The 23,761-nt window shown below is 38.0% G+C and overlaps 2 protein-coding genes across 5 annotated transcripts; one reads left to right on the plus strand and one right to left on the minus strand.

The window, feature by feature from the left end:
* The first annotated feature begins 869 nt into the window (after positions 1 to 869).
* Positions 870 to 15,451, plus strand: LOC122033519. Of its 4 annotated transcripts, XM_042592561.1 has the most exons (5): positions 870 to 1,375; positions 2,271 to 2,461; positions 12,000 to 12,070; positions 13,631 to 13,712; positions 14,893 to 15,451. In XM_042592561.1, exons 2-5 carry the CDS (start codon positions 2,348 to 2,350, stop codon positions 14,959 to 14,961), a joined length of 336 nt encoding a protein of 111 aa, XP_042448495.1. In that variant the 5' UTR covers positions 870 to 1,375; positions 2,271 to 2,347; the 3' UTR covers positions 14,962 to 15,451. The 4 variants fall into 4 exon arrangements, 2 of the variants coding, with proteins under 2 accessions (XP_042448495.1, XP_042448496.1); XR_006126567.1 differs by having other exon boundaries at positions 12,775 to 15,451; XM_042592562.1 differs by lacking the exon at positions 2,271 to 2,461.
* A 4,223-nt stretch (positions 15,452 to 19,674) lies between these two features.
* Positions 19,675 to 22,476, minus strand: LOC122034030 (putative disease resistance RPP13-like protein 1). Its single transcript, XM_042593168.1, has one exon. The coding sequence runs from the start codon at positions 22,474 to 22,476 to the stop codon at positions 19,675 to 19,677; it is 2,802 nt and encodes a 933-aa protein (XP_042449102.1).
* Positions 22,477 to 23,761: the final 1,285 nt, after the last annotated feature.

The raw sequence follows: 23,761 nt of genomic DNA on the forward strand, positions 1-23,761 counted from the left end.
ATTAAAGATATGAAATATTTATTTAAAATTCTTTTAAAGAATTTTGATTGGCCCACGGATTGGCCCACCAAACTCGTAACTCACATTGGATTGTGTTGGATTAGAAATTTTCTAATCCACTAAGTTAATGGGTTGGCTCGTTCCGCTCCGTCAAATGATTGACCCGTTCTATCATTAGTTGACCCATCTGATAACTTTATTTGCAGCGAGAACTTAATTTAAGTGAATATATATATATATATATATATATATATATATATATATATAGAAGTTAATTGATTTAATTTATTAAGTTTTAATTAAAATATTAAAGTTAAAAAAGAAAATCCTTCGTCATCTTCCTCTCTTGCTTTCTCGCTCCCGCTGCCCTGGTCTATTGTTGCCACCTCTGGTTGCTGCGCCTCTGCCCACCGTTGTCACGCGAGCACGAAGTTTCGGCGGTGACCTGCGCACATGATGGAACGCAATGCCTGCTACCCCCTCCGACACTACCTCGCTGCCAATCCAGCACCACCCTCTCGATAACCACGCTCAGCTCTGATCATTCAAAGGTTAATTTAAAAAAAAAAATTATTTAACCTCCGGAATCATGGAAAACTTCGATAGTTCAAAGTTTTTCAATTCCCAATCAAATATCCTAATTGATGACGTTTTAAAATCGAGAAAAATGTCATAATCCAAAAAATCTTGAACTAAGCTTGATTATCATAGATAACGATAGATAGATGAATAACCAAGATTATCCGTGATAATCTTGAATCAAATCCGTCCTCCTGAAAGGGAAGGTGATAATGTAGATTCTGTTATATTATTGAATTTTTCAAAGAATTTATTTATATTTTTATAAATGCTAGAATTTTTTTGCAACAATGCAACTTTTAGTATTTTCTCCCTCCCGTTCCCTCTTTCATGTCAAACCCTAGTTTTTTTCCTCTGCGCCGGCACCGCCGCCACTGCCTTTATGGCTTACACAGTAGTCGTCATCGCAGATCAACGCCTCCTCCTCCTTCTCATTATTACAAACCCTAAACCTCATTTCATTATATCTCTCTCACACGTGATCTAAATCCTTGACGTCGCTATTTGATCGTCGACTCGCCGCCCTTCGATGTTCTTCGCTACCGTCGCCGGTTGTTTTTGCTGCTGTTGGTTGTCACTCCTCTCGTCTCCCAACAACCATGGGATTGGGCTTGCATAAAGGAAAGGGGCGGTTTTTTCTTATTCTTTCCGGCAAATCAAATTCAGATTTTGCCCTCGCGCTATTCAGTGTGCTATGTTAATTCTTGAGGGGCAAGTTAGAATGTATGTAATTGATACAGGCTTGGAGAAAATTTTATTTCATCTTCGAATCATGGATACCCTTGCTCACTTGACGGTATGAAGCTCTAATGACATTTGATTTTTTTCCTCTCTTTTGTATTGCTTATTTAAGGAGTTCTTTGGTTTCATATAGTGAAGGTTGAGTTATGGTTAAGTTTAAAAGTTCATGTGGGATTGAATAAGCATTCATCTGGATGGAGTCTTCGTGCTTGTTTCACCTTAATTACCTTGTGCATGATTAATTCTGTTAAAGTAGATTTAGTAATAATGTATTTCTTCTCTAGATGGTCGATATATGATTTGACATTGTTTGTCCTTATTTTGATCTTATTGTTATTCATCCCTCCTTGTTCGTCTTAAAATTTGTTTGTGACATAACTAAAATAGAGATATAAAGAACTTGAGATAGTAATATTTTAACAGAATATGAACTACTCTAATAAATTGAAAGAAAATTTAAGATGTAATTATATCTCCAAATAAGTAAAGTAATTGATATATTAGTTATGCTTAACTGGCTTTACGTTTTGAAATAAGTTGCGTGTTATTTGTTATGAGTTAACAAAACTATAAATGAACTACTTTAATTGTCAACTCTACGATTTAAAAGGGGTTGTGTAAACCTCATGCTTAATTAAGAGAATGATAAATGCAAAACTAGAGGTATAGAGCTTCGGTTCCGCCATCTAATAGTTGCGTGATTACTATAGTTTAGAGTTTCAACTCTGTTCTCTAATAGTTGCATGATTACTGTAGTTTAGAGCTTTGGCTCCGCTATTTAATAGTTGTGTGATTACTGTAGTCTAGAGCTTTGGCTCCGCTCTCTAATAATTGCGTGATTACTTGTAGTCTAGAGCTTAGGCTCCGTTATCTAAGGGTTTGTGTGATTATTTGTAGTTTATAACTTCAACTTCAGCTCCGCTTTCTAAGAGTTGCGCGATTACTTGCAGTATAGAGCAGTTGACTCCGCGCATAAAGAGGACTCTTGAGTCTTTTAGAGAGGTTCAAAGGCTTCGGCCAAATTGAGATGATTTTCCTCACTGGATGGATTGCAAGTCTCACGGGATGGATTGCGGATCATTCATCTTATTGTTATGTGAGGCACTTTTCGGGTGGATTTCTAGTCGATCATCCTATATATGTATGTATATGTACATACTCATGATGTATTTTGTATTGGGTGGATTACGTGTTATTCACCTTATCTATGTATGTATAAGTGAATACCTATGATGCATTGCGTTATGAGTGAATTGCGGGTTGTTCACTCTCGTATATGATGCATCTCTGGGTGGGTTGCGGGTCGCTCATCTTTATTTTTACATTTATACATGATATGTTCATATTAGGTGGATTGCGGGTAGTTCATATTTTACTTATACACGAGACATCCTCAATGGATGTATTTCATGTCGTTCACCCACTTAATATATTTTGTTGAGTTTTCGAATAAAGTAAGACTATAATATGTGTAATGTTGAAAACAAGAAATTACGGCAGACTGATTAAATGAATTAAGAAAAAGATAAAAGATGAATGACGAGGAGTAATAATGAAATAGTGCTTTAGGACATGGAAACATAAGTTGTAAATTATGTTGTTGCCCTCTTTGATTATATTTTCATGCACATCTCTGATATCTCCACTTTGCACTTAGTGCTCACTCTCCCTTTCCTTTGATCTCCAGGTTAATTGTTGAGATATGTATAAAACACCAATACAGTTATTTAAGAGGTAAGCATGTAGTCAGTTTAGTTAGTTAGTTAGTTAGTTAGTTAGTCAATTGAGTCACAGTTCATGCACGGCAAGCGAAGCTAGTATCGCGGCAAGCCTAGTTTGTGCAAGGCATGACATGTTCATTCTAACACATATCACGTGGCCTTGCCAAGTCAAAGAATTTCTCACAAAGAATTTCATTTAAAGATCTTATGATCAATCCATAGATCATTTTGACTACATTGAAAATGAGGATTTATAATTTTCCACATTGATTAAACAAAGATTCAACAAATAAAGGAAAGGTTGATTCTTTGGGATCCATCCTATCCCCAAATATGAGAACCAAGATAGAATCCGATCAACTCCAGTAAACACCTTTTTGGATCTTCCTTGATGGTCCCAGGTATTAATGAAACATGAAAAGCAAGCAGATTAACAATCATTTGCTTCTGGAAGACAAATTCAACAAAAGTTCTGAAAAAACAAGTTTATACAAAGTGTCATATTTTGAATTTGCTTTTATATCCACAGTAAAATCAGGTATTTTGGTAAGAATTGTAATAAATATTAAACTTAGTGGTGAGAGCTGAGAAATGTTGATGAACAATCAACAGTATGATAATTCTTTTTTAAATACGTTTTTTTTGTTTTCATTTGAAATTAGTGATGGATCGAAAACGCTAGAGGAGGGGGGGGGGGGGTGAATAGCGCTCGTGGCTATTTCGTTTTTCGAAATCGTAAAAGCTTGTTCAGAAATAACGCAGCGGAAAAGTAAATAAAGTGGACACGAAGGATTTACTTCGTTCGGAGCCTGTGACGACTCCTACTCGAAGGCCCGCGATCCTTGATCGCTTCCGGTGGGCAACAACTATAATTCGTAAAAGCTATTACACGCTAAGTACAATTTAAGCAGAAAAGAATATTGTACCGTCAATAAAAAGAATAAAGCTGAAGCTCCGAATTGTCGTTGCAGCACTTCTGAGTCGAGACGTTAGCAGCTTGTCGCACGGAGAATGCTTAGAAGATGGTTGTCTTTGAAGCTGCACCTCAATCCTCCTTTTATATGAGGTTCCGGGCGCCTGGGGCCTTTCCGGGCGCCTGGAGTGTGACATGGCCAGCCAACTAGGTTGCTCCACGTGGTGAAGTCGCGCAGGGGATAAAAGTTGGTCCCGGGCGCCCGGACCTGTTCCGGGCGCTCGGACCTGTTCCGGGCGCCCGAACCTCCTTTTTCCAGGAGCCGCTTCTCCTGCAAAACAAGGTTAGTCCGAGCAATTGCATACCCTGCAAGACAATGTTAGAATCTGATAATTCATAAGTGAAAAAGAGCTGACAGTCTTCGGACTGTCCGAGTCTGACTTCGGATTTCCAACCGGAAACCCTAGGTCGACTCGACGCCTACTGTTCCCTTTACGGGGAACGCGTCCTCACCTACTCCACTCAGGAGATTTACCTGATGCCAGTCCGGTCCTCCAGACCGACTGGACTTTTCGCATAGGGTTACCACCCCCTAGGACCTAGGGTTACCGCCCCCTAGGGTTTTTCTCCACCTAGGGTTACCGCCCCCTAGGACCTAAGGTTACCGCCCCTTAGTGTTTTTCCTCCACCTAGGGTGACCGTCCCCTAGGACCTAAGGTTACCACCCCTTAGGGTTTTTCACCTGCCTAACCGCAGCTAGGACTTTTCTGAAACACTCATTCAAACATGTTAGATCACACACTAACTTAACTTTGAATCTTTTGCCATTATCAAAACTAAGGTTCGATCGTCGGATGCTTACTGCACCAACAATCTCCCCCTTTTTGATAATGGCAACCGAAATTCAATGTTAAGTAAAAAAATATGCGGTTATGTATAAGTACAAGAAACAAGATAAGCATAAACATAGCTCCCCCTTAATACAAGCTCCCTTTAAAATATTTTCTTTGAATTTCTCTACTCTTTCTTTGAATTTGAATTTCTATTTTTATTTATTTTTATTTCTTTCTTTGAATTTTATTTCTTTCTTTGAATTTCTCTACTCTCCCCCTTTGCCATATATCAAAAATGAGCTAGTTTTGAAAAACTTAATTTTTCAAGACAGAATTTAGCAGAAAACATTTTAACTTAGGCAAGGAGCAAGTGAAAGGTAACACCTTAGAATAGCAATATTTTTCAAAATTTTGTCAATTGATTTTGTTTGAAGTGATTTGCCAAGAGGAACTCTTTTTAACTTAGTGTGTTTTGAGGAGTTTCCAAAATTTTCACAGAAAAAATTTTCAAACAAAAATTTAACTTCAGAAATTGTCAAACAAAAAATGTAAATTTCAAAAATTTTCAAACAAAATTTTCAGCTTTAGAAATTTTCTGGAAAAAGTATTCAGGTTTTCAAAGAAAATTTCCAAGGAAGATTTTCAACCTAACGAATTTTCGAAAAAGTTTCAGCTTAAATAATCTTTCTAACAAGATTTAAAAAAGATTTTCAGAATAGAGGACACTTGAAAGTTTAAAATTTGGAGAAAGTTTTTGAAAAAGCTGCTATGAAATGAATTTCAAGAATACTTAAGGCAAAGGAGAAGCGATAACCTTATTTTTTAATAGCTTGTCATTTTGTTTTAGTAAGGTATCAGAGCCCTAAAGTCCAAGCATGAGTAAAGATTTGTTTTGATCAGGTATCAGATCCCTTAAGTACAGACATGCTTAAACTTATTATTTCCTTCACCAACTGTCTAACCGTTTAGCTACTTGCTGATTGCCTAGAGGGCAACAGTGTTTACTTGGTTAGTCAAGTCAAGTCAATTGATCCAGTTAGATTTGACTAAGGCTGGAAGACTTGATTTGATTACTTTTAATCACGTATTTAACGCCCAGACTCATTTTGATGCACAAAGATAAGCATCCAGGCTGTACCCTATGCATCTCACACCGTTCTATGTTTTACAAACACAATCAAGGTATACCTAGGTGTTTGTGAGATGCTCTGGCTGAGTCCTGGGGGAACATGATTTCTAGGGGGAAATCCTAGGCTAAATCCAACTTTTGAAAGTCTAGTAAAGTAGGGATTTTGAAAAATCAGTTTTGCCTAGAATTTCAAAAATGTGATTAAAAGACTGATCTATTAGATTAAGATATAATCAATCAAGTCTGAAGTAAAAAAATCGACATAGATAAAAGAGTCATAATAGAGCTGCTACATGCTGCTACATGCTGTACTAGAGTCATAATAGAGCTACAGTCGGAGCTACTGAGATGATGAGGGAGGTGGTCCGGAACCCAGTGACCGAAGTAGTGTCAGGAGCTCAATGTGACGAGCCCGATCATCCTCTCGTAGATCTCGGCGCAGGTCGGAGAGCTCCTGCCGTACGTCTCGTCGTAAGTCGGAGACCTCCTGTCGGACCTCTCGTCGAAGATCGGAGACCTCTCGCCGCATGGCCTGATGAAACTCGGAGCTCTCGTTCTGGAGACTCGACATAGCCCTCTCTAGTCCGGAAACTCGATCAGCTAGAGTGCGGGGAGCTGGGTGTGGTGCTCGAGGTGGTGGTGGGGCAGGAGCAGCCTCCTCAGGAAATAGTGCCAACATGAACTCATCTTGCTCTGCCTCCCCCGCCTGCTGGTGCTGTGCCCCCCTTCGCCAGGACATGGTACCCTCATCGTCTATATGGATATTTGCTAGGGAAAAGTTCCTAGCTCCTATGATGTCAAACTCGGTCATGTGGCGGATGTCACCTCTGGTGACATCAATGTGCAATGAGGACATGTAAGCTGTCAGAATGTGACAGTAAGACATATGTACTCATTTGCTGGTCACATATCCAGCTGCGTAAATAATAGTGGAAAAGATGTGTAGGCTGATGTCTATGTCTAACCTATGACACAGGGCATAGAGAAGAAAGGAGTGAAATGGACGCATCACCGCAATGTCGTGAGTGGTCAGCGGTAGAATACAAAGCACTAGAACCCTATAAAGGGCGTAATCCTGAATTCTAAGGGTAACTGACCTAAACTGGGTCTCAGTGGGATCACGCTGGTCCTCAAAGAAATACGAATAGATCGTATCGAGGGTAATATGTGAGTAGGAATCTCCAAAAGGTAGCTCCCTAGGAGGATAGCATAAAAAGGTGCAGGGTGACTCTCGTAACCCTAGAAACTCACGAATGGTAGTGGGAGATAATGTGATATCCGTGCCCCTAGTGGTATAGGAGAAGTCGTCTACTTTTACTAGGTTGTTGTAAAATTCGGCACATAAACTTATGTTTATTGGGCTGGTGCACTCAACAAGGTTTCGCAACCTATAGTGGTTTATAGCCTTGGAGACTGGAATACAAGAGCGTAGAAAGAACGATCTATCTATACATTTGGTTCTAATGGCCATGTAATTTGTTGACATAAACTTAATCCTAAGTTCGTCGGTGGGAAACCTAGGGTTAATGCTAGGTGTAGAGGGCCCAGCACCAGATTTAGAACGCTTCCTAAATTTCAAACTAATATTACACTAAGAAATAAACAAGCATTATAAGAAATAAAGTTTAGGAGGGGATAGAAATTTTACCGAGGAGCCATTGTAAGAAATTTTAGAACTGACGACCTCGGTTGAGTCACGACTCCGTATCAACCGCGGAAAATTTTAATTTTGAAAGTCTTCGCAGGGAAGCTAAAAAGCTTAAGGAAGACTTGGAGGTGCAAGGGTAGGGGGCGTCCCCTGCCCCCTATATATAAGGGAGTCCGGGCGCCCGGACCTGTTCCGGGCACCCGGGGTCGTGTGAGGCGGGGCGCCCGGGTTCTCTGCGGGCGCCCTGAGTCCGAATACCGGGGGCGCCCGCCCCCGGTTTTTGACCCTTGTTTGTTCGTTTTTTTTTTTTAATGTTTTAATTTATTAACTTAAAAATGTTTAATTTAATTTGATTTTAAAAATGTTTAAGTTAAGTAATTTGGAGATATTTGAGTTAATTTAATTTTGAAAATGTTTAACTTAACTTAAGTAAGATTTAAAATTTAGTTTGCTTAGTCATCTCACCCGATCTATGTTTTCAATCAGGGACTCCTATTATTCTGTGAGATGAATTAGTTCAATTTTTAGGGCTTAGTTTAACTTTATGTTAGATTCGGGTTTAGCTTGGGTTAAACAAGTAAGCATTCTTTGGATAGACTTCTGGGCTATGGTGAGTCACAAGGAGCTCATTAAAGTAACCAAGCCTTCGAGGTTTTCCAAATAGTCCTACCCATTGAACTTAATACTAAATCTTGGTCTAACTAGTTAGGATCCATTTAAGGGTAGCTTCGGTTAGTTCCACTTGGCCAAATGCACCAGGTCGAAGCCATATCTTCCTAGACATGCGATGCCCAAGTTTTCCCAACGTACTATCATCCAAAAATTTCACCAGTACTGTGCTTCCAGTTAAAATTTAACCCTTTTTAATCTATCCTTATTTACCCATCCGGGTAATCTACTCTTGTTTATCCATTTCGGGTAGATTAAGTTCGGTTACCTGTCGGGTAAATAGATTTTGGAGTTGCCAGCTATTCTGGACCCTCCTTCTTATTTGATTTTTGAGTTTTGAATTTTAAATTTTAATTCCGAATTTTGAGTTTGAATTTTAGATTAATTTCGAATTTTGAATTTTGAATTTTGAATTTTGAATTTTGAGTTTTAGATTTATTTTGAATTTTGAATTTTGACTTTTGAGTTTTAGATTTATTTTGAATTTTAGATTTATTTCGAATTTTTTATTTTGAGTTTTAGATTAATTTCGAATTTTTGATTTTGAGTTTTAGATTAATTTCGAATTTTTATTGTTTTAGCTCCCCCTGGATCATAGCCTCGATAAGGTTTATTGAGGTAATGTATTTGATCCTTAGGAACCCAATAATGTCCAAGTCCAACTTGATTGATCAGGTTGGACTTGGCAACCCATGCTTGGACCACTTTTCTATTTGGTTTGTTTATTAAGGATAGGTAAGATTTATATTTCTTTTTATATCCTAGTCCAGTTCGATTGTAGATTGCCCTTTGTGTTCCAAGAATCAAGTCAAGATTCTTGGATCCCAAGGAAAATCGTTCTAGGGTAGTTTTCAAATCCTTTACCTGACTTTTCAGATTGAAATTCTCTTCCTCAAGTTTTTGAACTTGAGTTGAGGTTCCAGTCTGAACTTGATCAGTTAAGGATTCGTTGTTTGGCGTTTCTTTAAGGAGTGTTACCTCCTTTAGAAGCGTTTTGATTCGAATCTTGGACTTAGCTACTTTATGCATTAAATAATTAATTAAGCTATATAAACGATTTTTACTTACAGAGAGGTTCGGTCCTTCGGAAACGGATGCGGATCCGTGGCTTCTCTCGGACTCGGTTTCCGATTCGTCCTCACTTCCGGATCCGTTGGTGTAGTCCCGAGAAAGTTCGTCTGTTCTAGTTCTTCGTCGTCGGATTCCTCGGAAGAAGACTCGTCCCATGTTGCCTTCAATGCTTTCTTTCTTTTGGGTTTCTTTGGATCCTTCTGGTTCGGGCAATTTGCCTTGATGTGACCCTTCTTATTGCATCCGTAGCAGGTCACTTCGAATTTAACCTTCGAGCTTGGTTAGGCTTCTTTAGACTGAATGACCTTTCTGAGATCCTTTTTGTTGAAGCCCTTCTTTTTGCAGAGCTTCTTTACTAAGTTGACTATTTCGATTGTAAGTTCATCGTCGTCTTTTGAATCTGGTTCTTCTTCTGACTCAGGTTCGGTTCTCCGCTTGATTTTTGACTCACGCGATCTCCCTGTTCCTGCAACCAAAGCCAACCCTTTCTCGGTCGGGCGTGTATTAGTCTGTTCATGAAGTTCGAGTTCTGCAAAAAGTTCATCTAGTTTAATGGTAGATAAGTCCTTGGAGACCTTGTAGGCATCTACCATGGATGCCCACAAGGTGTTCCTTGGAAAGGCGTTTAGAGAATACCTTATGATGTCCCGGTTGTCTACCTTCTGTCCAATTGCATGAAGACCATTGAGCAGATCTTGAATCCGGGCATGGAGTTGGGCAGCTGTTTCACCTTCCTGCAATTTGATGTTAAATAATTTATTAAAAATTAGGTCTCTTTTACTTACTTTGGTGTCGGATGTCCCTTCGTGAAGTTCAATTAGTTTCTCCCACAACTCTTTGGCACTGTTGAAGGGGCCGACGCGGTTGAGTTCTTCTTTTGATAGGCCACACTGGAGGGTGCAGGTTGCCTTGGCATTAGCTTCCACTTTCTTGATCAAAGATGCATCCCAGTCCTCGTACGGTAGTGGTTTGCCGGCGCTGTCAGATGGTAGTTCGAATCCGGTTTTGACAATCATCCAGACTTCAAAGTGAGTCTGGAGATATGCCTCCATCCGACCTTTCCAGTACCCGAAGTCGTCTTCGGTGAATAGCGGAGGGCGGGCAGTACTGTAGCCTTCTTGAAGGGCCATTTCAGTTTTACCTAAAGCGAAAAACAACCACAAAAAAATGTCCCAGGACTTGGTCCTGGCTTAGTAGTGCGGTAGGAAAAAAATGGATCACGAACTCGGATGATGTTGCACCAATTCCGAGAAAAACCGATTCGAGGGAAAAAGAATTAGAATATAGCTATGAGGCTAAATTCTAATCGACTCCGAAAATAAAAAAAATACCACGAAAAAATATTTTGAATGGTGGTTGCACCGATTCAAAATGACCTCGCTCTGATACCAATTGATGGATCGAAAGTGCTAGAGGGGGGGGGGTGAATAGCGCTCGTGGCTATTTCGTTTTTCGAAATCGTAAAAGCTTGTTCAGAAATAACGCAGCGGAAAAGTAAATAAAGTGGACACGAAGGATTTACTTCGTTCGGAGCCTGTGACGACTTCTACTCGAAGGCCCGCGATCCTTGATCGCTTCCGGTGGGCAACAATTATAATTCGTAAAAGCTATTACACGCTAAGTACAATTTAAGCAGAAAAGAATATTGTACCAACAATAAAAAGAATAAAGCTGAAGCTCCGAATTGTCGTTGCAGCACTTCTGAGTCGAGACGTTAGCAGCTTGTCGCACGGAGAATGCTTAGAAGATGGTTGTCTTTGAAGTGCATCTTTGAAGCTGCACCTCAACCCTCCTTTTATATGAGGTTCCGGGCGCCTGGTTCCGGGCGCCTGGAGTGTGACGTGGCCAGCCAACTAGGTTGCTCCACGTGGTGAAGTCGCGCAGGGGATAAAAATTGGTCCCGGGCGCCCGGACCTCCTTTTTCCAGGAGCCGCTTCTCCTGCAAAACAAGGTTAGTCCGAGCAATTGCATACCCTGCAAGACAATGTTAGAATCTGATAATTCATAAGTGAAAAAGAGCTGACAGTCTTCGGACTGTCCGAGTCTGACTTCGGATTTCCAACCGGAAACCCTAGGTCGACCCGACGCCTACTGTTCCCTCTACGGGGAACGCGTCCTCACCTACTCTAATCAGGAGATTTACCTGATGCCAGTCCGGTCCTCCAGACCGACTGGACTTTTCGCCTAGGGTTACCACCCCCTAGGATCTAGGGTTACCGCCCTCTAGGGTTTTTCTCCACCTAGGGTTACCGCCCCCTAAGACCTAAGGTTACCGCCCCTTAGAGTTTTTCCTCCACCTAGGGTGACCGTCCCCTAGGACCTAAGGTTACCACCCCTTAGGGTTTTTCACCTGCCTAACCGTAGCTAGGACTTTCCTAAAACACTCATTCAAATATGTTAGATCACACACTAACTTAAGTTTGAATCCTTTGCCATTATCAAAATAAGGTTCGATTGTCGGATGTTTCCTGCACCAACAATTAGGAGTTATAATATTTGTTTGATTCTTCCTTTTGGTGGTGATTATATTAATTTGAAGTGGTCTATATGGATAGTCAATACATGGGTAATTAGGTGCGGCTTGCAACTCCATATGACATTTATATTTAGTTATTGTTGACTATTTGAAGGGTCCGTGTGGTTTTTTGATCAATTTAAATGCATGCTGTCTCAGTTAAAATGGGTCTTAATGCAGGATTCAATGTGCAGACTGTTGAGTACAAGAACATCAGTTTCATTGTATGGGATGTTGGTGGTCAGAATACGGTACCACTTCATTCTTGTTACTTGTTAGCTAGTATTTCTTATCTAAACAATTCTTTTACTTTGAAAAGTTTTTTTGGTAACAACTGTTTTATGAGAATTCCAGAGGTTGATGGGACAATGAGACAGCATGGGTATTTAATATTTAGGGTGGTATCACAGAAAATCACTTTAGATGCTATTTTAAATTGCCGTGCAGAGCTGACTTGATTCTCTCATGATGATTTATCTGTTAGTAGTTACCTTGTCTGCCTGTTTCTAAATAATGTTCTGGTGAACAACAGATCAGATCTCTCTGAAGGCATTACTTCCACAACACTCAGGGACTTATTTTTGTTGTTGATAGCAATGACCGAGATCATGTTGTGGAGGGAAGGGATGAACTCCACAGAATGCTTAATAACATAACATGTTTTACTATAATATATTCCTGTTATATTTTTAGAATTAATTATGTTCTGGAGGAATAAAGTAGATTTCTTCATACATTTAAGCAATATGGTTGTGATATCATTTCTATTTTTTTTTTTTTAAATAATGCATATTCTAATTAATAAGTAAGGAAAATTGTGAAAAAAAGTGGGAAACTCCTGTAGCCATGAATGGAAGGTTCCTCAATTGTTTTTATGACTATAGTTAACCTGCATAGATGTTTACTTAATTTTTTATTTTATTTTATCTAATTTCATATTATTCTATGCTGATAGGATGACTTAAGGGATGCCGTCTTGCTTGTGTTTGCTAACAAACAAGACCTTCCAAATGCAATGAATGCTGCTGAAATAACTGATAAGCTTGGTCTTCAGTCTCTCTGTCAACATCACTACTAAGATATACTTGTGCTATCTATTTTGGTTTATTTATCTACTATGGATCTAACTGAATTTTGCTTAGCAATTGATTTTTGAATGTATGCTGAATTATCATAAACCAGTCAAAATAATAGCAACCATACAATGGTTTTTGTCTCATTAAATATGCCTAAGCTAGATGCATTTTATTGTCTTCTGAAGATGTTGACACTAATTTGCTGTTGAAGATTAAAAGGTTGGGTTATTATAAATCTCTTCAATATCAAGAAAGTTGGTTTGGAAATTGCTCTCTCTCTTAGAAATTCAAATTGGTAATAAGAATAGATCACCTTTTATATTGCATGTGATGCTAATAGGCTTTGGTTGCATAATGTTAGCATAGATTGTTGGTCTCTCTAAACTTGATAATTTAGAGTGACCTATAAAATTATGGTCTCGAGCAGGTAAGTCATATCAAAATGTCCTTTTGCAGTTTAGGGAACTTCACAAAGAATGACCCAATCTATTTTTCTGAGCAGAGTTTTACTAGTTTAGTATACACAGGCTCTGCTTTTTGCTTTTATTTTTATTAATGTCTTCCGCATGAATCTGAAGTCAGTAGCCCAGCCTACATTACTAATGAATTAATTCCCTATTGTCATTTTCTTGGTTCTTCAACTTGAAGATTATGCAAAGCATCCTTCTATAAAGTTTAAGAAGTTGCAACATTGATTTTTGGAAATTGAGAACACAGATTTTGTTTGCTTGCCAGGTACATACAAAGCACTTATGCTATATTCGGTGAAGGTTTGTATGAAGGGCTTGATTGGCTCTCCAACAACATTGCCAGCAAGGTATTTACTTTTTAGTTTTCCAAGACCACTCTCTCTGTGACGTCAAGACCCTCGTCAAATGTTATAGAATCACTATGAATATTGCCAAAATTGAGAGCAAACTTGACGAGATTTATGAAAGCAGTAGGAATCTCCGATTGAAGCCTGTAGATGGGTAGTGCGACGGTTCGAAGATGGATTTGTCTCTGTCGTTGCAACTTTCGATGAATCTTGAATCGTCGGAAGAAGCAAGGAGTGTGAATTTGTTGTGGCCGCTTTCAAAGCCGATTTGGTCTGGAATCTATATGTGGTTGTGATCTATATCCTTGTTGGAATCAGTAAGACTACACTCAGCGCCAATTAGTATTCAAATCCTATTGAATTCAATGGTGACTTTGAGATGATGATATTATTGTCTTTAACGAACGCGTACGGCATTGTAAAGACTACAAAAACAGATTATCAAAGAGATAATTGGGAAAGACTACATGATCAAAGCTTTGACTACTTGCAAAATCATCTTAAACTTATGAAGGGCAAGAGATTCTTGCTTGTGCTTGACAATTTCAGCACGAAGGAACCCATGGTCTTTGACAATTCTTCATGTGGCTAAAGCTTTGACTCTTGCAGTTTTCCCTAGTTATTTCTTTGATTATCTCTTCTGTTGCCTTTATGGCGCTGTACACTTTTGTTAAAGACACCCATATCATCATTTCAAAGTTGTCATCGCTTATAGATTTAGCAGGGTTTGTGAATTGTAGAACCTGCCTCTAGATCACTCTTAGAGAAATATTTGAAAACTAATTGGGCGTGTAGTTTTATCGATTCCAGCAAGGCCATGGATCACAACCACACGTAGATTTGAGATTGAATTGGCTTTGAGAGTTGCCACCACTGATTTGCGCTCCTTTATTCTTTTGAAGATTTTAGATTTGTCAAAGGTTGTAATGGTAGGAACAGAATCCATCTCGTTCGAGCGATCACTTCACCGTTGCCCAACTAAGGGCTTCAATTGGAGATTCCTCTGGCTTTCGTGGATCTTGTCAAGTTTTTCCTCAATCTTTGCAATATCCTTTGTGATTCTGCGATGCTTGACAAAGGTCTTGACGCCAAAAGAGAGGACTGACAACTTTATTTTACGGGAAGGAGCTTCCTTGGCGTACTTGATGATGTCGACGAGAGTTTGGAACTTGTTGATAAGGTTTTCGGCGTTGAAGGTCTTCATCTCGCCGACTCAGCCCCTGACGGCTTCCTGTTTGATGTCGAGTGACTCAGTGTTGATGATTAAGCACTGGATCCGATTGTGGATTCTCTGGAACTTGTCGACCATGTCCTCGAGGTTTCGAATGAGGGAGGCCTGATTGTAGCCTACAGTGAGAAGACACCAGAAGATCTTGCTGCCCGTCTCTGTGAGGATCTCGTTGATCCAACCTATGGCGAAGGCCGTGCAGATGGGAGTTGGAGGGAGGGAAGGAGGAACAAAGGGCGATCTAAATTGACTACATTCTTGAAAACAAGCGAGTGTGAGGTGCCATCAAAATTATGGAATGGGAACTTGGGAAGTTGCCTGGAAACGAAAGGCTTTACCAACGGCGACTTTGAAAATATTTTGTATAAAGGTGAGACATCATTTCTAAAAACACGGGCTATGACTTCACCGAACACAAGGTGAATCCAATCTAACTTAAAATATCAAAAGATTTATGTGAAACAATCTCTTAATATTTGTGTAGTTTAACAATTCTCAAACGGAGATGTCAGAAAGATGCAAGAGTAAAGTATCCCTCTGCTCTCAGATCCTCTGGAGAATTTTATTAAACTTATAATGCTTTAATTATGCTAATGACTTGTAAAAATATCATTAGCGATCAGTAGTGTTTTGAGTACAATATATGATCACTTCACTGTGGAAGCAGAATAGTTAAATACTAAAAATATTAATGGGATAACATAAAGAGCAAAAAAAATCCAGCATGAATGCCCCTTTATTCTCTTAAACATCTCAAAGTAACGTAATATCTTAGCAACTTTACAGCAAGTGTATCGAACACTATTATGTAATTCTTTTCATAATAACCTATGTATGTGTCAACAATTCAAATATAAATCAGTGTTTGAGGCAAGTACTACTGCACAATGAGGCAACAATCATGGCTCGAGAAATTGTAACACTGTTTAAGTTAGGTGGTTTTTGTTGCTTCAAAGGAACTGGTTGGCCTTCCTTGGTGCAAAGTGAGGAGGAATAACACATTATAGACCACCCCATTCTTCTTGCCAGAATAAATTTTATTGTGCTTAAGATACATGGAGAATAAGATAAGGATCAAATAAATATACCTCGAGTTTTATTGAGGAATACTTTATGCGTAAGGAATTAGTAGAGAAGGAAAAGAAATGGGGTAATTGAGTTTTTTGATTCTCTAGCATTTAATATATGAAAGGCGAATTTACAATTAATGAACCGAAGTATTTGCAATGAGAGCTTTTTAAGGAAGTAATTTAAGTCGACAAAAACTTTACAACCTTAGAAGCATGTTTGCTAAGGAAAAATGAAAAGAGACAAATGGATAGGTATAGATGAATTAATAGAGATGTAAATGGATGGATATTAATTGTTTAATTTAATTTTGTATAGGTATGGACGGATAAGTGAGACAATTCTTTGCTTTTCTTTTATTCCCGATTTAAAAAAGGATTTATCGTTCCATATCTTTCTTTTGGAGATTCAAATTCTCTATGAATTTTGCAAAATTAATCTGCCTATATTTGGGCACAAATACTCTTTGAATACAATTCTTTTTTCAGTTTATAACAAATCTTTTTATCACTTTATTCTAGTAATGATTATTGTATTACATTATTCACACATATACTTTATGATCTATTCAGTCATTTAAAAAGATATATATTATGAACTCGTGTTGAAGGTGATAAGGGTGGATCAATGGAGGCATATGTACGAGATTAGTTGGTTATGCTGCCAGATGAGTTATTAGGTTGACAAACGTACCAATTGGGTGGCTTAGAGTCTCAATTGGATGCTCATGGGTGTTGATTGAGCTAGATTTATAAGGTGAGCTTATTTGGGGCAAATGGATAGGTCAAGTTAGATAAGTCAATCGAATTGAGATAACTAGATAAGTAAAACAAGCCAATCAAGCTGAGAGGACAAATTAAGTTAGGGTAGTCAAGTCGAGCAGCAAAATGGGCTCAACAAGTGGGTGTTAAAGCATTTCATTTAAAGTGAAGGAGATCAAGCATGTTCATTCTAACACATATCACGTGGCCTTACCAAGTCAAACAAAGAATTTCATTTAAAGATCTTATGATCAATACATAGATCATTTTGACTCCATTGAAAATGAGGATTTAGAATTTCCCTCATCAATCAAACAAAGATTCAACAAATAAAGGAAAAATTGATTCTTTGGGATCCTTCCTATCCCCAAATATAAGAACCAAGATAGAATCAGATCACTCAAGTAAACACCTTTTTGGATTTTCCTTGATGGTCCCAACTATTCACGAAACACGAAAAGCAAGCAGATTAACAATCATTTGCTTCAGGAAGACAAACTCAACAAAAGTCATGAAACAACAAGTTTATACAAAGTGTCATGTTTTGAATTTGCTTTTATATCTACAGTAAATTCAGGTATTTGGGTAAGAATTGTAATAAATATTAAACTTAGTGGTGAGAAATGTTGATGAACAATCGACAATATTATTATTCTTTTTTAAATATTTTTTTTTGTTTTTATTTGAAATTAAGAGTTATAATATTTGTTTGTTAAATAAATGATTCTTCATTTTGGTGGTGATTATATTAATTTGAAGTGCTCTATATGGATAGTCAATGCATGGGTGATTAGGTACGGCTTGTTATTTACATTTAGTTATGGTAGATTATTTTAAGGGTCCGTGGTTTTTTGATCAGTTTAAATGCATGCTATCTTATTTTAATTAAGATGGGTCTTAATGCAGGATTCAATGTGGAGACTATATTGAGTACAAGAACATCAGTTTTACTGTATGGGATGTTGGTGGTCAGGACAAGGTACCACTTCATTGTTCTTGTTAGCTAGTATTTCTTATCTAAACAATTCTTTTGCTTTGATTTTTTTTTTTTTTTGGTAATAACTATTTTATGAGAATTCCAGAGGTTGTTGGGACAATGAGACCACATGGGTATTTAATATTTAGTGTGGTACCACAGAAAATTACTTTAGATGTTATTAACTTGCCATGTCGAGTTGGCTTGATTCTCTCATGATGATTTATCTGTTAATAGTTACCTTGTCTGCCTGTTTCTAAAGAATGTTCTGGTGAACAACAGATCATACCTCTCTGGAGGCATCACTTCCAGAACACACAGGGACTTATTTTTGTTATTGATAGCAATGACTGAGATCGTGTCGTGGAGCAAGGGATGACCTCCACGGAATTGCTTAATGAGGTAATATGTTTTACTATGATATATTCCTGTTATAATTTTCAGAATTAATTCTCATTCTTCATAATCTGTTCTGGAGGAATAAAGTAGATTTCTTCCTACATTTAAGCAAAATATGGTTGTGATATCATTTCTATTTTATTTTATTTTTAAAAAATGCATATTCTTTATGTGTCTAGCATATTCCTTAATAATTAAGGTAAATTGTGAAAAAAAAAGAGAGGGAAACTTATGGAATATATGCTGAATTAGCGTAAACCAATCCAAAATAATAGCAATCATACAATGGATTTTGTCACATTAAATGTGCCTAATATAGATGCATATTATTATCTTCTCAAGAAGATGACACTAATTTGCTGTTCAAGGTTAAAAGGTTGGATTATTATTAATCTCTTTAATATCAAAAAGTTGGTTTGGAAGCTACTTTCTCTCCTGGAAACCTAGATTGGTAATAAGAATAGATCACCTTCATATTGCATGTGATGCTAGTATGATTGGATTACATCATGTTGCATAGATTGTTGGCCTCTCTAAATTTAATAATTCAAAGTGACCTAAAATTATGGTCTCGAGCAGGTTAGTCATACCAAAATGTCCTTTTACAATACAGGGAAGTTTACAAAGAGTGACCCAATCTATTTTCTGAACTGAATTTTACTAATTTAGTGTACACAGGCTCTACTTTTTTTTTTGTTTATTATGTCTTCCGCATGAATCTGAAGTAAGTAGCCCAACCTACATTACTAATGAATTAATTTCCTATTGTCATTTCCTTGGTTCTTCAACTACAAGATTATGCAAAGCATCTGTAAAGTTTAAGAAGTTGCAACACTGATTTTTGGAGATTGAGAACACAGATTTTGTTAGCTTGCCAGGTATATACAAAGCACTTGTGAAGTCATTGAACAAACTTAAATGTTAAGCAAACAGACACACAACTATAAACAATTTAATATAAAAACTCAGCATATATTTAATAAAGTTGTATGTGGTAAATGAAAGAAAAAATAGGATTAATAACTTTGCCAATAAATCTTGTAAATGCATCTAGATTTTTTTAGATAAACAAACTATAAAGATATTTAAATGGTTGGTAAACGTTTCAAATGGGTTTACCATGTATATGTGGATGTTTCACTAACTTATCGGGTTCATGATTTTCCTATATTATACAATCTTATGTGTATAGTGCTCCTGATTTGCTAACCTTATACACACTGTACATAAAAGAAGACAAACTGCATTTGTAGCTAAAATAAGCAATGATGTCAATGCGATGTAAGAATATTAGACTGAGATGACATGGCAATTTTACTGTTCTGACTTAAAATAAATTTTCATTTAACATGAAACAGCATTCAACAGATCATTCAACATGGCATTTGAGAAACAAAGGGAGAAGAAAATCCATAGTCGTCCTTAAATACATGTCAAGTAATACAAGAAATGACTAAAAAAACTATTGGCTGAGGCTGCATAATAAACACACAAATCATCAAACGCATTGCTATTACCCAGAATGAGAGATCAAGACCTATCATTTCCATTGCCATTGTCAGTGGATGGTGCATCAATTCTTGAAACATCTATCCACCCGGGAATATTCAACCTACTAGTATCAGGTAAATTGGGGCACCGATGAATAACAATCTCAATGAGATTAGGAAATTCATCATCTACAAATTCACAAAACGTTTCCAAAACAGGCATGTCTTTTATTGTAAGAGTCTTCAGAGATGGAAACCCCTTCATATTCTCCAAGTTTCTCAGTTTCTTCATCCCTTCTATATGCAAGTGTTTGAGCTTAGGTAGCAGCCCAAGTGGCGGCAAGGATTCACACTCTTTAGAGCAAGATAGCCTCACCATTTCTATACTTGAGAAACTAGTGTCTGCCAGCCAATTTGGGAATTCACTACCAGGATAATTCATGATCCACAGGCATCTTAGATACTCATGTGGCCGCAATTCATCGGCAACTTCTTTCCAAGTACTTGTGCCTTGTTGTGCACTAGAAGTATCATCGCTCCATCGCAGCATCTGCTTGACAACTTTCTTCCAAGTATTTGTGCCTTGTTGCACACTAGAGGTATCATCACTCCATCGCAGCATCAGCTTGTCAATGTGGCCCTTCGCCCTCAAATTAGCTTTTTTAGCATCGCTTGCATTAGTAATGTTTTCAAGCTTGCAGATGCAGAGCTCCCCATGAAGGTCCAAGTCCTTCAATTCCCTCAAGTTGCAGCCATCCTCCTTGGTCACAGTGAATCTTGACAATGTCTTCAGAGAAGTCATGTAATTGATTCCAGGAGGCATGAAACTCAAATCCCTAATCCGTTCCCAGTCAAGATGCAAAATGAGATGCTTTAGGTTGACCAAGTTACTTGTTCCTTGCGGTAACGAGGAAAGGTTGTAACAAAATTTGAGCTCCAAAGTCTGCAAATTGTACAGGTTTTCTATAGATTCAGGTAGTTTTCTGACATTGGTTCTAGCAAGGCCAAGATATCTCAGGTGAATGAGCTTGCCAACTGAATCTGGCAATTCTTCTATGCCACTGTTGCTCAGATCCAACAACCATAGGTTTTTTAGTTTGTTAAACAAATCATTTGGAATCCTGCCCACACCTGCCCCAGATTCATTGATCAATTTCAGCACCCTCAAGCTCACCTGATTGTAGAGTTTTTCAAACAAAATCTCGTCCTTTTTATGAAATATTGATGCGTAACGAAATTGTCCTGATGGAGGATTCAACTCATTGTCTTCCATAACCAGTAACTCATTCTTAAAGAGAGAGCATGCAAGACGACGAATCAGCTTGGGCATTGTGTATTTACATGTATATTTGCTTGAACTAGATTCGGTGGAGCATTCGAAGAATGACAATGATTGAAGGTTGTTAAAGAGCATGCTACCTTTGGCTTCCGACATTCTCTGTACCCAATCTTGTGCTGTCCACATCCTGACCAGCTCATCTTTGTCAAACTCATAACTATTTTGAAAAATAGAGCAAAAAGCAAAGCACTGCTTTGATTCATAGTTCAATTGATGGTAACTTGTCATGAAACTCCTCAAGATTGGACAAATGCTATTGTTTTCTAGACGTAGTATTTCATTGCAGATGGCTTGCCAGTTGTCGACATTAGCTTCCAATTTTAAGACTTCACCAAGGGAGATTATGGCAAGAGGGGAACCTTGACAGATGTCCACTATGCTTTCCCCGATGTCTTTAAGTTTCTGATAGATGTCCCTGTTAGCTTGAGGAAATGCTATATCACTAAATAGTTTCCAACTATCATCCTTCTGGAGACCCTGTAACTGCACCAAATGACAATTGATCATCCCTCTCGGGACGCCACTGTTCTGAGCCGTGATCAAAACCCGGCTTCCTGTTGCTCCCTCCATAAGGGGAATAGACAGTCTCTCCCAACTGAACATAGATTCCTTCATGCAGAAATTGTCAAGCACAAGCAAGAATTTCTTGTCTTTCACAAGTTCCTTAAGACTATTCTGCAGGTGGCTAAAGTTTTGACTGCTGCAGTTTTCCCCAGTTATCTCTTTGATTATCTCTTTTGTAGCCTCTAGGACGTCATACACTTTCGTCAAAGACACCCATATCATCATCTCAAAGTTGGTATAGCTGATCGCCTCTGAGAAATGTTTGAAAATTAATTGGGCGAGTGTAGTTTTACCGATTCCAGCGAGGCCATAGATAACAACCACCCGTAGATTTGAGACTGAATCGGCTTTGAGATGGTCCACAACCGATTGATACTCCTTGTTTCTTCCAACAATTCTAGATTTGTCGAAGGTTGCAACGGTGGGAACAGAATCCATCTCATTCGAGCCATCGCTTCGCCGCTGCCCATCTGAGGGCCTCAATCGGAGATTCCTCCAGCTTTCGTGGATCTCGTCACGTTTGTTATCTATCTCGACAATATCCATCGCGATTTTGCGACGCTTGAAGAGGTTCTTGACGCTTCCGAAAGAGGGGACTGGCAACTTCCTTTTACGGGAAGGAGCTTCCTTGGCGTGCTCGATGACGTAGGCGAGAGTCTGGAACTCGTCGATAAGGTTTTCCGCGGCGAAGGCGGAGGTCTTCATCTCGCAGACCCAACCCCTGACAACTTCCTGGACGATGTCAAGCGACTCAGCGTCGTTGAGGAAGCACTGGATCCGCTTGTGGGACCTCCGGAGCTTGTCGACCGCGTCCTCGAGGCCTCGAATGAGGGAGGCCTGGTTGTAGACCACAGTGGCAATATACAAGATGGTCTTGCTGCCCAACTCCGTGAGTATATTGCTGCCCGACTCCTCGAGGATCTCTTTGATCCGATGCATGGCGAAGGCCGGGCAGATGGGAGATGGAGGGAGGGAAGAGGAAAGAGAGGAGGAGCAACAAAGGGCGATCCGAATTGCGAGCTGCGATTAAAATTCTGGAATGGGTAGTTGCCGAGAAAGTGGAAACGAAAGACTTCACAAACGACGACTTGGGATGACTTTGGGTCACTCGGATGGCAATGGATTAGGTGGACGGATTTGTCAAATCTGAAATCCGTTCCATCTCCCTTTGACTGATCCTGTCCCGTCCAGTGAATTTAGCGGGGCGGATGTGAGTTAGATCCATTAGATTTTATCACATTTAAAATATATTAATTTTAATTTTAAAATATTATAAAATAAAATTTTAAATAAATATTAATTATTAAATATAAGTAAAATTATAACTATATTAATAAATTATATATTTATATATATATATATATATATATATATATATATATATATATATATATGGGTCCGGAACGAATTCGATTAAACCCAGGATTTATCTTGGGTCCGTCTTAGACCCATTTAGACGGATCTAAATCTGCCCATTAAGACGGATTTATTATGAGTTCAGATTTAAATCCGTCCATTACTAACCCTACTCATAAAATAATTTTTTTTTATAAAAGACTAAGACATCATTTTTGAAAACACGGTTATGACTCTGTCCAATGATTTAAGATATAATAATTAAATAATAAATATTATTTAAGAAATAGTATTAAAAAATTATTAGAAATTTTTAAAAAGATTTTGACAATTAAATCCGTACGTCAATGAAATTAAAAGAAATTTAAACAGAAAAATGTTTAATTTTCTAAAATATATTTAATCGTTTAAATAAGGAAAAACTAAGTTTATAATTACCAAACACTAAGGGACGTTTAGTTTAAGAGAATAAGAGTGAGAAATGAAAATAATAATTATTCATTGTCATTATTAATATTTGGATTACATGAATAGAAATATAAATAAGGGAATGAATCCTTATAATTGGGTAATAACTCATTCTCATATCTCCTTCAATGAGTCATTACCCTATTTTCAACAATCAAAATATTTCTTTATTCTAAAAATACCCTTGACCTAAAACTAAAATCCCCTCCCCCCTTAATATCAAATATTAAAGTATATTTATTTAATTTTTCTTTCATATTACTTTCTCTCTCCTTGTTCTCTCTCATCATATTTTTTCTCTCCTTATTTTATCACACACTTTCCCTCTCCTCAATCTCTTTCATCACACTCTCTTCCCTTTTTTTTTCTCATCACACTTTCTCTCTCATCACACTTTCTC

Source organism: Zingiber officinale, chromosome 11B, assembly GCF_018446385.1.
Source record: "Zingiber officinale cultivar Zhangliang chromosome 11B, Zo_v1.1, whole genome shotgun sequence".
NCBI classification, from domain to species: Eukaryota; Viridiplantae; Streptophyta; class Magnoliopsida; order Zingiberales; family Zingiberaceae; genus Zingiber; species Zingiber officinale.

Bases quoted from the DNA above. Each gene is read 5' to 3' on its own strand.
- LOC122033519 (XM_042592561.1), top strand. From the start codon at position 2,348: ATGATTTTCCTCACTGGATGGATTGCAAGTCTCACGGGATGGATTGCG. The intron at 12,071-13,630 runs GTACCACTTCAT...TTTGCTTGCCAG, and splicing joins ATGTTGGTGGTCAGAATACG to GTACATACAAAGCACTTATG. The intron at 13,713-14,892 runs GTATTTACTTTT...CTTGTTGATAAG, and splicing joins CCAACAACATTGCCAGCAAG to GTTTTCGGCGTTGAAGGTCT.
- LOC122034030 (XM_042593168.1), bottom strand. From the start codon at position 22,476: ATGCATCGGATCAAAGAGATCCTCGAGGAGTCGGGCAGCAATATACTC.